This window comes from Mizuhopecten yessoensis, unplaced genomic scaffold (genome assembly GCF_002113885.1).
Source record: "Mizuhopecten yessoensis strain PY_sf001 unplaced genomic scaffold, ASM211388v2 scaffold8333, whole genome shotgun sequence".
Lineage (NCBI taxonomy): Eukaryota > Metazoa > Mollusca > Bivalvia > Pectinida > Pectinidae > Mizuhopecten > Mizuhopecten yessoensis.
Window position 1 is genome coordinate 102,684 of NW_018407495.1, and position 14,582 is coordinate 117,265.

The 14,582-nt window shown below is 37.8% G+C and overlaps 1 protein-coding gene across 1 annotated transcript in view; it reads left to right on the forward strand.

Moving 5' to 3' along the window:
• The window catches only part of LOC110455607, a 29,856-nt gene extending 23,560 nt beyond the window's left edge, over positions 1-6,296 (forward strand). The window contains exon 9 of the mRNA XM_021505812.1: positions 4,433-6,296. Within this exon, the coding sequence (XP_021361487.1) occupies positions 4,433-5,652 (1,220 nt within the window). The 3' untranslated portion in view covers positions 5,653-6,296. The remainder of the gene's footprint in view (positions 1-4,432) is intronic.
• The last annotated feature ends 8,286 nt before the right edge of the window (positions 6,297-14,582 follow it).

Consider the following 14,582-nt stretch of genomic DNA (forward strand, 5'->3'; position numbering starts at 1 on the left):
ACCCATGTCGTTCTATATCTGACTGTACACTCATGTCGTTCTCACCAACCCATGTCGTTCTATATCTGACTGTACACTCATGTCGTTCTCACCAACCCATGTCGTTCTATATCTGACTGTACACTCATGTCGTTCTCACCAACCCATGTCGTTCTATATCTGACTGTACACTCATGTCGTTCTCACCAACCCATGTCGTTCTATATCTGACTGTACACTCATGTCGTTCTCACCAACCCATGTCGTTCTATATCTGACTGTACACTCATGTCGTTCTCACCAACCCATGTCGTTCTATATCTGACTGTACACTCATGTCGTTCTCACCAACCCATGTCGTTCTATATCTGACTGTACACTCATGTCGTTCTCACCAACCCATGTCGTTCTATATCTGACTGTACACTCATGTCGTTCTCACCAACCCATGTCGTTCTATATCTGACTGTACACTCATGTCGTTCTCACCAACCCATGTCGTTCTATATCTGACTGTACACTCATGTCGTTCTCACCAACCCATGTCGTCCTATATCTGACTGTACACTCATGTCGTTCTCACCAACCCATGTCGTTCTCACCAGTACATGTCGTTCTATATCTGACTGTACACCCATGTCGTTCTCACCAACCCATGTCGTTCTATATCTGACTGTACACTCATGTCGTTCTCACCAACCCATGTCGTTCTATATCTGACTGTACACTCATGTCGTTCTCACCAACCCATGTCGTTCTATATCTGACTGTACACTCATGTCGTTCTCACCAACCCATGTCGTTCTATATCTGACTGTACACTCATGTCGTTCTCACCAACCCATGTCGTTCTATATCTGACTGTACACTCATGTCGTTCTCACCAACCCATGTCGTTCTATATCTGACTGTACACTCATGTCGTTCTCACCAACCCATGTCGTTCTATATCTGACTGTACACTCATGTCGTTCTCACCAACCCATGTCGTTCTATATCTGACTGTACACTCATGTCGTTCTCACCAACCCATGTCGTTCTATATCTGACTGTACACTCATGTCGTTCTCACCAACCCATGTCGTTCTATATCTGACTGTACACTCATGTCGTTCTCACCAACCCATGTCGTTCTATATCTGACTGTACACTCATGTCGTTCTCACCAACCCATGTCGTTCTATATCTGACTGTACACTCATGTCGTTCTCACCAACCCATGTCGTTCTATATCTGACTGTACACTCATGTCGTTCTCACCAACCCATGTCGTTCTATATCTGACTGTACACTCATGTCGTTCTCACCAACCCATGTCGTTCTATATCTGACTGTACACTCATGTCGTTCTCACCAACCCATGTCGTTCTATATCTGACTGTACACTCATGTCGTTCTCACCAACCCATGTCGTTCTATATCTGACTGTACACTCATGTCGTTCTCACCAACCCATGTCGTTCTATATCTGACTGTACACTCATGTCGTTCTCACCAACCCATGTCGTTCTATATCTGACTGTACACTCATGTCGTTCTCACCAACCCATGTCGTCCTATATCTGACTGTACACTCATGTCGTTCTCACCAACCCATGTCGTTCTCACCAGTACATGTCGTTCTATATCTGACTGTACACCCATGTCGTTCTCACCAACCCATGTCGTTCTATATCTGACTGTACACTCATGTCGTTCTCACCAACCCATGTCGTTCTATATCTGACTGTACACTCATGTCGTTCTCACCAACCCATGTCGTTCTCACCAGTACATGTCGTTCTATATCTGACTGTACACCCATGTCGTTCTCACCAACCCATGTCGTTCTATATCTGACTGTACACTCATGTCGTTCTCACCAACCCATGTCGTCCGATATCTGACTGTACACTCATGTCGTTCTCACCAACCGATGTCGTTCTCACCAGTACATGTCGTTCTATATCTGACTGTACACCCATGTCGTTCTCACCAACCCATGTCGTTATATATCTGACTGTACACCCATGTCGTTATCACCAACCCATGTCGTTCTATATTTGACTGTACACTCATGTTGTTCTCACTAACCCATGTCGTTCTATATCTGACTGTACACTCATGTCGTTCTCACCAACCCATGTCGTTCTCACCAGTACATGTCGTTCTATATCTGACTGTACACTCATGTTGTTCTCACTAACCCATGTCGTTCTATATCTGACTGTACACTCATGTCGTTCCCACCAACCCATGTCGTCCGATATCTGACTGTACACTCATGTCGTTCACACCAACCCATGTCGTTCACTATCTAACAGCACACTCATGTCGTTCTCACCAATCCATGTAATTCTCATCAACACATGTCGTTCTATATCTTACAGTACACAATTACCCTTGTTTTATGGGAATGCAGGGAAGTACAAAAATTTCTGAGCAATTTTGTCTTTAAAGTGCTCCCACTATTCCTTTCTCACTAAATAAAGAATCAATGATCTTTGGTTTTATCAACCAAACTGGAATTTATACCAGAATTGAGAATGAAATTACTCTGTTCATAAAACAATGTATATACTAAACCAGATGTTTTCATAAGTCACTTAATGTGACGGCTTTAGTCAATTCACTGTGGTAGCTATATATACTATAAGTGAGGCGGAAACCATGCTACAGCTATATATACTATAAGTGAGGCAGAAACCATGCTACAGTTCACTGTGGTAGCTATATTATATACTATAAGTGAGGCAGAGACCGTGCTACAGTTCACTGTGGTAGCTATATATACTATAAGTGAGGCAGAAACCATGCTACAGTTCACTGTGGTAGCCATATATACTATAAGTGAGGGAGAGACCGTGCTACAGTTCTCTGTGGTATCTATATATACTATAATTGAGGCAGATACCGTGCTACAGTTCTCTGTGGTATCTATATATACTATATGTGAGGCATTTCTCTCTCTCTCTCTCGCTCTCTCTCTCTGCATTCAACACCCGTTCTGCAGTGACATCTACACTACAAGTGTCATTATACTGTGCAGACCATTATGACGTCTACACTATAAGTGTCTATATACTGTACAGATCATTATTGACATCTACACTACACGTGTCTATATACTGTGCAGACCATAATTGACATCTACACTTCACGTGTCTATATACTGTGCAGATCATTATTGAAATGTACACTATACGTGTCTATATACTGTACAGATCAGTATTGACATTTATACTACACGTTTCTATATACTGCACAGACCATTATTGACATCTACACTACACGTGTCTATATACTGTACAGATAATAATTGACATTTACACTACACGTGTCTATATACTGTTCAGATTATTATTGACATCTACACTACACGTGTCTATATACTGTACAGATCATTATTGACATTTACACTGCACGTGTCTATATACTGTTCAGATTATTATTAACATCTACACTACACGTGTCTATATAATGTGCAGATCTTTATTAAATAAATGTTCTGCTGTACTATGGATGGTTTGTATGTATTACAGCAGTGCTTATTACACATAGTAGTAGACATATCTGGAAAAATAATGTTTTATTTATTGAATTTACTGCACTGTTAGTTATGTTTCCTTGCTATCCCCATATTCATAGTCCATTCCAAATGTCCAGTTTGACCACTCGATTTTTACCGGAAAGGCTCATTAAATGTAGCGCCGATAACGTCACGTGACGATTACGAAACGTACGTGACAGTCAAATTTTAGTGATAGTTCTGCTGACAGCAGTTACACAGTACGTGTTCCACTTTTTTCCAACAATGCGTTTTGTTATAAGTGTGACATGTAGTATCTGAGCTCCAACCTAATTCAAACTTTTTTGGAACACTTTATGAAAAGGGTTTAACTTTAATTTGATTATGAATTCAAGTTCAACAGCTTCAAACTTAATTGGTACCTTTCTGTCAAAAACGCATTTAAAGTTGATGAAACTGCAATGTTTTATTGCGTATTGTTCAAAGTACATGAAGTAACTTTGATGGCCTGTACAAATAAATGTTTTTACTCGACCCGGAGTAACATAGGGAAAATATGACTGTGTCTTGTTTTTTGTATTCACATTAACAATCAATTTGCACACACGGAACAAAGTCGGCAAACGTCCTTAAGATTTCGGAGAATATGAGTCTCGCAACGTTGTCTGATATATAAAACTATGGAGAAAAGGGTTTCTAAATTTTTGTAGGAAATATAAGACTCCGCAGAATAGAGTCTCTATACATGTATTTTGTCTCCTATCATAATTCGGAAGTGAAAAAATTGGATTTAATAAACATGATTTGAATATATGTTTAATTCACGTTAATGGGACTATTATCCTGGAACTATATGGTTCTATAGAATTCTGACATCCGACATGTGTTTGTGTGTGTGATTCGGGGGTTTGTGCTCTACACTAAGGTGGCATTTTTTTGTTACAGGTGGCCAGGAGTATGTGTTCCTGTACCCAACCAATAAAGTGCCCGCCGACTCCCATCTCGACCTCCTGCTCGCGTCAAACGAAGCCGGAAGTCTGACACTTCGAGGATTGGGAGGTCACGTGTGTCTTAACTACACATACACTAACGAAAGTAAAACAATACAAGTTCCACAGTTACTACAAATTGGTAAACAAAGAATTGAAAATAATGGCATCCAAGTAATAACGTCAAATGACGTCACTCTGCACGCGATGTATCACGACCCGTCTACCACGGATGGGTTTTTGATACTTCCGGTTCGTGAATTGTCGGATACGTACGTTGTACCCTCCTACGACAAGAACGGGATATTTAAGACGTTTATTGGCGTGACAGCCGTGGAAGACGGTACAACACTAGAAATGAAGCTACACACAAACCATGACTACTTCCTGAACGGCAGAACGTACAGGGATGGCGACAAGCTCACGATCTATCTCAATGCACTGGAAGCGTTCGAACTAGCCCATACCGGTGACGTAACAGGAACTCTGATCTCTAGTAACCATCCAATAGCCGTTCAGACCGGAAGTCAGTGTTCGAGTGTTCCAGTCGGTACTGGGACTTGTAATCATCTACAGGAAATGGTGCCACCAGTGTCCGGATTAGGATCCGTTTACATTGTCCCACCCTTAGTTAGCAGTCAGGGATATATCGTTCGGATTATTGCAGCTTATCCTACTACCATTGTCGACATAAAAAACGGAGACCATGCGGAACTTTCTGGTTTCATTTTACCGGAGGCCGGTAACTTCAGCAATATTGAAGTGACTAGTTCTGCACTGACCTTTATAAACAGCAGTCAGCCAGTGCTGGTAACACACTACGCGGAGGGCGCACATCGGGGCGAGCCGGCTATGACAGTAATTCCACCACTATATCAATATCGGACGGAGTACGATATATCGGTGTCGGATCGACAGGGATACGAAAATTACTTAGCACTTATTATTCCCACGAATCATATCAATGACGTCATGATCAATGGCGTCACTTTGAGCTCACTTGCAGATGTTTACAAGCATCATGGTATTCACGATTCGATTGTGTACAGCGCCGTCGATGTCAAGGTTGATCCAGGAAGGTATCATGTCACGTGCGAGCCTCCTACCACCGAGTTTGGACTACTTGTGTATGGTGTGTCGGGCGAAAACGCGTATGAATACCCCGGTGGTCTCTGAGCAGCGCTACGTTTGATGTTCCTACAGATAATCTACGTGAAGAGGGGATTTCTGTCATCATTTCCAGAACCAGACTATTAAAATGTTTTGAAATATGTTCTGCTTGTTATTTTACAACGTCTATCATTTAGCTCGAAATGATCTACATTTATTAGTAAAATGACGCTACGGGGGCAAATGTCATAATCGTATTCATGTGACCTCACTGAATACAAGTATCAGAACTTTTCTAATATCTAAATTATTACAGATAAACGGAAATATGATTTTATCGCTTTAAAAGAACTTCGAAATTTTTTAACAAGTGATTATATTGTCAAGTGTTGACGTCGCTCCAATTCCGGTTTTTATTCCAATCTCTCCCAAGATGCTTCAAACGAACATGACTATTGTGTTTGGGTTCGTAATCTTTTAAGATTATGATAATGTATATCAATTACTTCGAATATTCTATTTTGATTTTCACAAAATATAAAATGGCAAAGGCAGATAAGTTCAGTGTTGCAATGAAGGTCTATGAGTTTAATGATGAAAATATTGACTGTCGTAAAACTACGGATTGCAATATTAATGAACTAAGGACTATGTATGGTTTGGGCGTGTTTTGGCCCCCAACCAGATGCATCAAAATTCAAAACCTTTAAGTGAACTTTGAAATGACTGTAGTATTTTGAATATTTCCCAAATACTATCATGAAAATATACATTTGTATTTCTAATTATTGTTGCCATGGTAACAAGTTCAAATTTGCATAAATGAGAAAAAAATGAATATTCAGTGAATTTTGTAATATTTTGCATAGTTTCAATGTAACAAATGAATTTATAAATTCATTTTTTAAACAATTTCAAAGAGAAAAAACTAATCAAAGTTGGAAGTGCTGTATGCATCGTTGTTGATGATATCTTCATTTCCAGCATTCAAGAAGTGTTTTTATAGACCTTATCTTATAGTCACCATTGATTTCCTATCATATTTACAATCAAAATCGTTACGGTGTCAACAAGCCGTGTTCAAAAAGAACACGCCCTCAAACCGAACGGTTGTTTCAGCGTGTCACTCACTGCATCTGGCTCGTCGATTGGTCGATAGAATGTTTGAGGTCGGTGTCGTCCTTGATTTCAAAAGCAGTGTATCTTTTTCGGAGACTTGTTGTTTGCACGCATTGTCAACTTAAGATTACGCATACACGTATATGGAAATGTAAAATTTACATTGCATGTACATGTTTCAAACCATGTGTCATGATTTGAATGTTTCGTTAAATGTATACCTATCCACATTTTCGTGAACTATACTGGTATTTATGATTACAAGAGGGCAAAAGGAAGAATATTACAAATACCGAAAAGCTGTCCATACTGGCCGCTGCACTGAAAAAGTAATCATTCGCTTGACTTTTGTAACGTTAACATGCAAATATATACGTGTTAAATATATTTGTAAATGTTTCAAGCTACATACATATATATCTATAGCAATTAATTGCCACATTAGAATGTTTCGTTGAGCATATCCACATGCTATTGCGTACTGCACAGGAACTTGACACGTTCCTATGACCCAGAATGAAAAAAAATACCTTTCATGCTGGGTCATAGGAACGTGTGATTGCGTATATGTATTCACAACATATACAACCATACGAAAGTGTAAGAATATGCAAAAATTGCATGATTTTTTTTTTTATTCCGGCAGCATATATTTGCCGGTATAAGTATTTCCTGTCTTGATAAAAACTAAACAGTTTCAATTGTAATTGCAATATTTATTCAATATTGAACAAAAACTTATTAAAAACGAAAACAATTAGGTATAAATTTCCGGGGAATTATCTCCATGGATACGCTCCATCGAGAGTGACACTGCAGCTGACATTCGTGGGTACTCAATGTACTATCGGCACACAGGTTATCTAACGTCACTGTACCCAAATCGGGACACTTTTTAGATAAATATCAATGTTCTTTATACAATACTTAACTATCAGTTCCAAAAATGTTAGTTCATTTTTCATAAATAGATGCTATGCAATTTTCATTTTTATCACAATTTGATATTTCGGGCGAGTGGTTCGATAAAAAGAACGGGAAATACCATCAGACTTACGTAGGCCGTTGAACCGGCGTTACTGTTCCCTGGAAGGGACACTTCCGGTATTTTGGCGAATATTTGGGGATATACGATAAATATCGGCAGAAAATATGCATAGTTGAAATATTTTAGAGTCAACGAGGGTTGAGATTAAATTTCTTCTCCAAACTCTCATTAGTTTTGATAAAATAGACTTTTGAAAATGATATTCAAATAAATAGCGACGCACGGTACGTAAATCAGGAAATACTTGTTTTGGTAATTATTCTTACCTTTAAATTGTTCATGTAACGATAATCAGCAACCAATAAAGCTTTATACAGTTTAATTGTCATGAAAAGTATTCTCAAATAAAACTGTATGCATCTTTGCATGGAATGAAAGTTTCTTGGGCCAATTGTACACTTACTTTTATTATAAAATAAATTGTCATCATTTTCGTGCACATCATTGTTTTTATATAATTTACAAATATATTTGAACGAGTTGTCGAATCTTGCCCCGTTCGGTATTACTTTTCAGTGCAGCGGCCGGTATAGACAGCTTTCAAGCACGTGTAATATTCTTCCTTTTGCCCTCTTGTAATAATAAATACCAGTATAGTTCACGAAAATGTGGATAGGTATACATTTAACGAAACATTCAAGTCATGACACATGGTTTGAATCATGTACATGCAATGTAAATTTTACATTTCCATATATGCGTTATCTCAAATTGACAATGCGCACAAACAACAAGTCTCCGAAAAAGATACAATGTTGTACACTGCTTCTGAAATCAAGGACGACACCAACCTCAAACCGTTAACGTTCTATCAACCAATCGACGAGCCAGATGCAGTGAGTGACACGCTGAAACAACCGTTCGGTTTGAGGGCGTGTTCGGCTTGTTGACACGGCTTGTTGACGCCGTATGAAAAAGGCCATTTTCACTGTTGTCGTTTGGTTCTGAATTGTGACCTCGCCTGCGTCACGGAGAAGGCCCCGCCTACCAAATGTTTTCATTGGTTGGGATTTTATAAGCTCCGCCTACAAATATGTATGAGGGAGTAGTCCTCTACCTGGCAGGGAGTAGTCCTTTCTTGCACAGAGTAGTCCTATTTTGGGAAGGGAGTAGCCCTCAGATGGAGAAATATAAGTGATTTTAGGGAAATAGGACATTTTATTGTATTGTTTTTATATAGGGAAAACTCAGAAGAGGTACGTATAATAATCCTCTATAGCTACTAGTAGTTGATTACGGCTCACCAACCCCTTCATTAAACACGTTCAATGTTCTATGTGCGAGTCACTACCAACAAATACCAAATGTGTGACCACGTACCTTGTGAATCAAACTGTTTTATTTAAAGCTTCCTCCACTTTTTCAGGATCACAGACACCACAACAAACAGGAGACCAATAACACACCAGAAAATTAACTCAGAAACAACAAAACAACACGTAATATATGATGAACCGACCTACTGTGTCAACTTCAATGAGAAAGATATTAGTAATGATAGAGATATACGATGGGTAATCGACGACTGAATGGCACGCTTATTTATAACCAAATGTTACACATTTATCGAAATGCTACTCTTAATTATTGACATCTAAATATTAAAGAACAACTCTACCAACTAGGTTTACCTACAACTAAATAATACTTATACCTACAACTAAACACTACGTTTATCTACAACTAAATAATACTTATACCTACAACTAAATACTACGTTTACCTAAAACTATATAATACGTTTACCTACAACTAAACACTACGTTTATCTACAACTAAATACTACGTTTATCTACAACTAAATATTACTTATACCTACAACTAAACACTACGTTTATCTACAACTAAATAATACGTTTATCTACAAATAAATACTACGTTTATCTACAACTAAATAATACTTATACCTACAACTAAACACTACGTTTATCTACAACTAAATACTACGTTTACCTACAAATAAATACTACATTTATCTACAACTAAATCATACGTTTACCTACAACTAAATACTACGTTTATCTACAACTAAATAATACGTATACCTACAACTAAATACTACGTTTACCTACAACTAAACACTACGTTTATCTACAACTAAATAATTCTTATACCTACAACTAAACACTACGTTTATCTACAACTAAATAAAACGTGTATCTACAACTAAATACTACGTTTACCTACAACTAAATACTACGTTTATCTACAACTAAATAATACTTATACCTACAACTAAACACTACGTTTATCTACAACTAAATAAAACGTTTATCTACAACTAAATTCTACGTTTACCTACAACTAATTACATGTACTTCGCTTACCTGCAACTAAATACGTTTACCTACAACTAAATATTACGTTTACCTACAACTAAACACTACGTTTATCTACAACTAAATAATACTTATACCTACAACTAAACACTACGTTTACCTAAAACTAAATAATACTTATACCTACAACTAAACCCTACGTTTATCTACAACTAAATAAAACGTTTATCTACAACTAAATACTACGTATACCTACAACTAAATACTACGTTTACCTACAACTAAATAATACTTATACCTACAACTAAACACTACGTTTACCTACAACTAAATAATACTTATGCCTACAACTAAACACTACGTTTACCTAAAACTAAATAATACTTATACCTACAACTAAACACTACGTTTATCTACAACTAAATAAAACGTTTATCTACAACTAAATACTACGTTTACCTACAACTAATTACATGTTCTTCGCTTACCTGCAACTAAATACGTTTACCTACAACTAAATACTACGTTTACCTACAACTAAACGCTACGTTTATCTACAACTAAATAATACTTATACCTACAACTAAACGCTACGTTTACCACCAACTAAGTAATATGTTTCAAACTACAACTCAATAACACGGTCATCTAAAAATACATATTACGATTACCTACTGTATCTTAAATTACTGTATGCTGAAAGGGTCGGTTGAAAAGTAGTTATACGTAAATCTGAGATAAAAACGAGTTCTTACTGATTTTCGATAGTAAAGCCAGTGACCTGCCGTAAGATGTACTGACGTTTTACTGATTTTCGATAGTATGGCCAGGGACCTGCCGTAAGATGAACTGACGTTTTACTAATTTTCGATAGTATAGCCTGGGACCTGACGTAAGATGTACTGACGTTTTACTGATTTTCGATAGTATAGCCAGGGACCTTCCGTAAGATGTACTGACGTTTTACTGATTTTCGATAGCATAGCCAGGGACCTGTCGTAAGATGTACTGACTTTTTACTGATTTTCGATAGTATAGCGCGGGACCTGCCGTAAGATTTACTGACGTTTTACTTATTTTCGATAGTATAGCCAGGGACCTGGCGTAAGATGAACTGACGTTTTACTGATTTTCAATAGTATAGCCAGGGACCTGCCGTAAGATGTCCTGACGTTTTACTGATTTTCGATAGTAAAGCCAGGGACCTGACGTAAGATGTACTGACGTTTTCCTGATTTTCGATAGTAAAGCCAGGACCTGCCGTAAAATGTACTGACGTTTTACTGATTTTCGATAGTAAAGCCAGGACCTGCCGTAAAATGTACTGACGTTTTACTGATTTTCGATAGTAAAGCCAGGACCTGCCGTAAAATGTACTGACGTTTTACTGATTTTCGATAGTATAGCCAGGGACCTTCCGTAAGATGTACTGACGTTTTACTGATTTTCCATAGTATAGCCAGGGACCTGACGTAAGATGTACTGACGTTTTCCTGATTTTCGATAGTAAAGCCAGGACCTGCCGTAAAATGTACTGACGTTTTACTGATTTTCGATAGTAAAGCCAGGACTTGCCGTAAAATGTACTGACGTTTTACTGATTTTCGATAGTAAAGCCAGGGACCTGACGTAAGATGTACTGACGTTTTTCTGATTTTCGATAGTAAAGCCAGGGACCTGTCGGAAGATGTACTGACGTTTTACTAGCCAGGGACCTGTCGTAAGATGTACTGACTTTTTACTGATTTTCGATAGTATAGCGCGGGACCTGCCGTAAGATTTACTGACGTTTTACTTATTTTCGATAGTATAGCCGGGGACCTGCCGTAAGATGAACTGACGTTTTACTGATTTTCGATAGTATAGCCAGGGCCCTGCCGTAAGATGAACTGACGTTTTACTGATTTTCGATAGTATAGCCAGGGACCTGACGTAAGATGTACTGACGTTTTTCTGATTTTCGATAGTAAAGCCAGGGACCTGTCGGAAGATGTACTGACGTTTTACTAGCCAGGGACCTGTCGTCAGATGTACTGACGTTTTACTGATTTTCGATATTATAACCAGGGACCTGCCGTAAGATGTACTGACGTTTTACTAGCCGGGGCCCTGCCGTAAGATGTACTGACGTTTTACTGTTTTTCGATAGTATGGCCAGGGACCTGCCGTAAGATGAACTGACGTTTGACTGATTTTCGATAGTATAGCCAGGGACCTGCCGTAAGATGTCCTGACGTTTTACTGATTTTCGATAGTATAGCCAGGCCCCTGACGTAAGATGTACTGACGTTTTACTTATTTTCGATAGTATAGCCAGGGACCTGGCGTAAGATGAACTGACGTTTTACTGATTTTCGATAGTATAGGCATGGACCTGCCGTAAGATGTACTGACGTTTTCATCACAGTGTATTTGCTGTGCATAAACAATAGATATAAACCTACTATAAAGTCATGTGGGACCTATGAGAACACCAATCTGAAGTGGTTACTATAGCGACGTCATAACATAGGAGATGGTCGATTTACACTATACATGTAGTTGCATTATTACTATTATTGTTTACTTTTAAACATAACCTTTATAATTTTAAGAAAAAACGAAACCCAAACAGATACATATATAATTTGACTGTAAAATCAGTGAGAACATGGAGTGATTACGAGTTATTACGATAAATGGTGAACGCAGACGTAAAGCCTCTATATCAGAATACAAAATGGTAGTCGCGTATAAATCATTCTACTTCCGTAAATATTGTATAAAAGTTTGATTTCTAATTTTAACTCAACGAATTTTAAAGCGTTTCCCTGTTGGTCATCAACCACAGTTTTTGATGAACTAACTTTTCCGTAAGACGGAGTGCACAATTAATTTTAAATTGCAACCAAAACAATTTTGGAAATATGTAAATGCTAAAAGGAAAGTGAAAGCTGGGATTTCAGACTTAAGTGGATTAAGTGGGGATGGTCAATAAATGCCAGTCTTAGATAAACCGGAAGTGTTGGGAGTTTTTCAGCATTGTTTTTACACGGGATTCCCTCCCTCCAGGCGACTTATAATTACCAGAATTTGAAGACAGGAATATCATCTACACTTTTGAGGAGATGCATCCCAAGGTCATAAAAGAACTTTACAAATACATCAGTTATTTATAACTTAACCTTAAGTATTTAATAATTAAAGTCGTTGTGCGTGGGAAAATTACCTGGCGGAGGCGAACATATAACGGCTAAAAATCTAAATCTGATTTAGGAAGTTCCTGACATGTAAAAAAAACTTTCACGCAAAGACCCTATAGAAGTTGATAAGAGACAGACAGCATTGAAGCACATATAGACAGATCTTACTGAGCAACATATGAGATCTGTTAACGAGGTAAGAATTGAGATAATGTTGGTCAATGAGATGTAATTTATAATTAATAAGGATTTCATGTAATCGTTCGGCCCATCAAACACATAGAAAAGAAATCGTGAAATTGACGGGAACTCTGACGTTTCTTACTTTATGACGCCATTAAGGTGGCCTGGCCCCGGAGCACGATTGGCCCTCCAGTTTTCAGACGGAAAAAAAGTTAAATAGTTAGTCAAATACGGACGTGTTTGCCATTTTGTCATTTTTTATGACAGGTATTGATTTTTCTTCCGAATGGCGTATAAACACATACATTTCAACGAATGTCATATTGTCCAAAACGACTAAATATGGGCCGAACTAGCCCCGCTCTCCCCTACCAAAGTCAAGTAAATTTTATTTATCGTCGACATGATTACAAAGATAAAACACAAGCTCGTTTAGTGAGCTTTTACAATCACATAACAAATAAAACATACATAAAACAAGGTTTCATTAATTAAACAAGATATGTTCATGCTGTAAAAGATACAATTAGGGAGGAAGCATCCAATAAAACATTTGATTTTAATTAAATAAGAATAATATTAATGCGGTAAAAGTGGCAAGTTACATTTATCACATTTTGAATTTAATTTATTATTTGATCACATTTGCTTATAATTTGATTTGTGATGAAGGAAAGATATACAAGAACTTGAGAAAAGATTTCCCAGTGGTACATGGTTGGCACCAAGGGTTGGGGAGCCCCCTACCAGCATGGTATGCTCGACCTGCACCCCAGTAACTCAGGATTTTGTTAAATTCTTATTTTCTTATAAAAGGTCATATATTCAACATAATCACAGATAAATTTAGAAACATATCACAGGCTGATAATATATCAAAACAAAACAAAAACTTTTTTTTTTTAAGATACATATAAAGCATACTACAGTACACAAGCTAATCATAATAAAGCACAAAAGCAGGAGCAGCAGCTAGCTTCATAATCACAGATGTAACTTAAAACGGGCATGCAAAACATTTAAAAATATTCACATAGTTAAGACGTAAGGGATTTACACATAGCACATCTACAGGTTTGGCCGTTCCAGCTTCCCATACATGTCTTGAAACTGGCAACATCCACAGCATTTCTTGCCTCGGCCATAGTTTCGCCGCGAGGTACCGTAGGTACCAGAATAATGTTC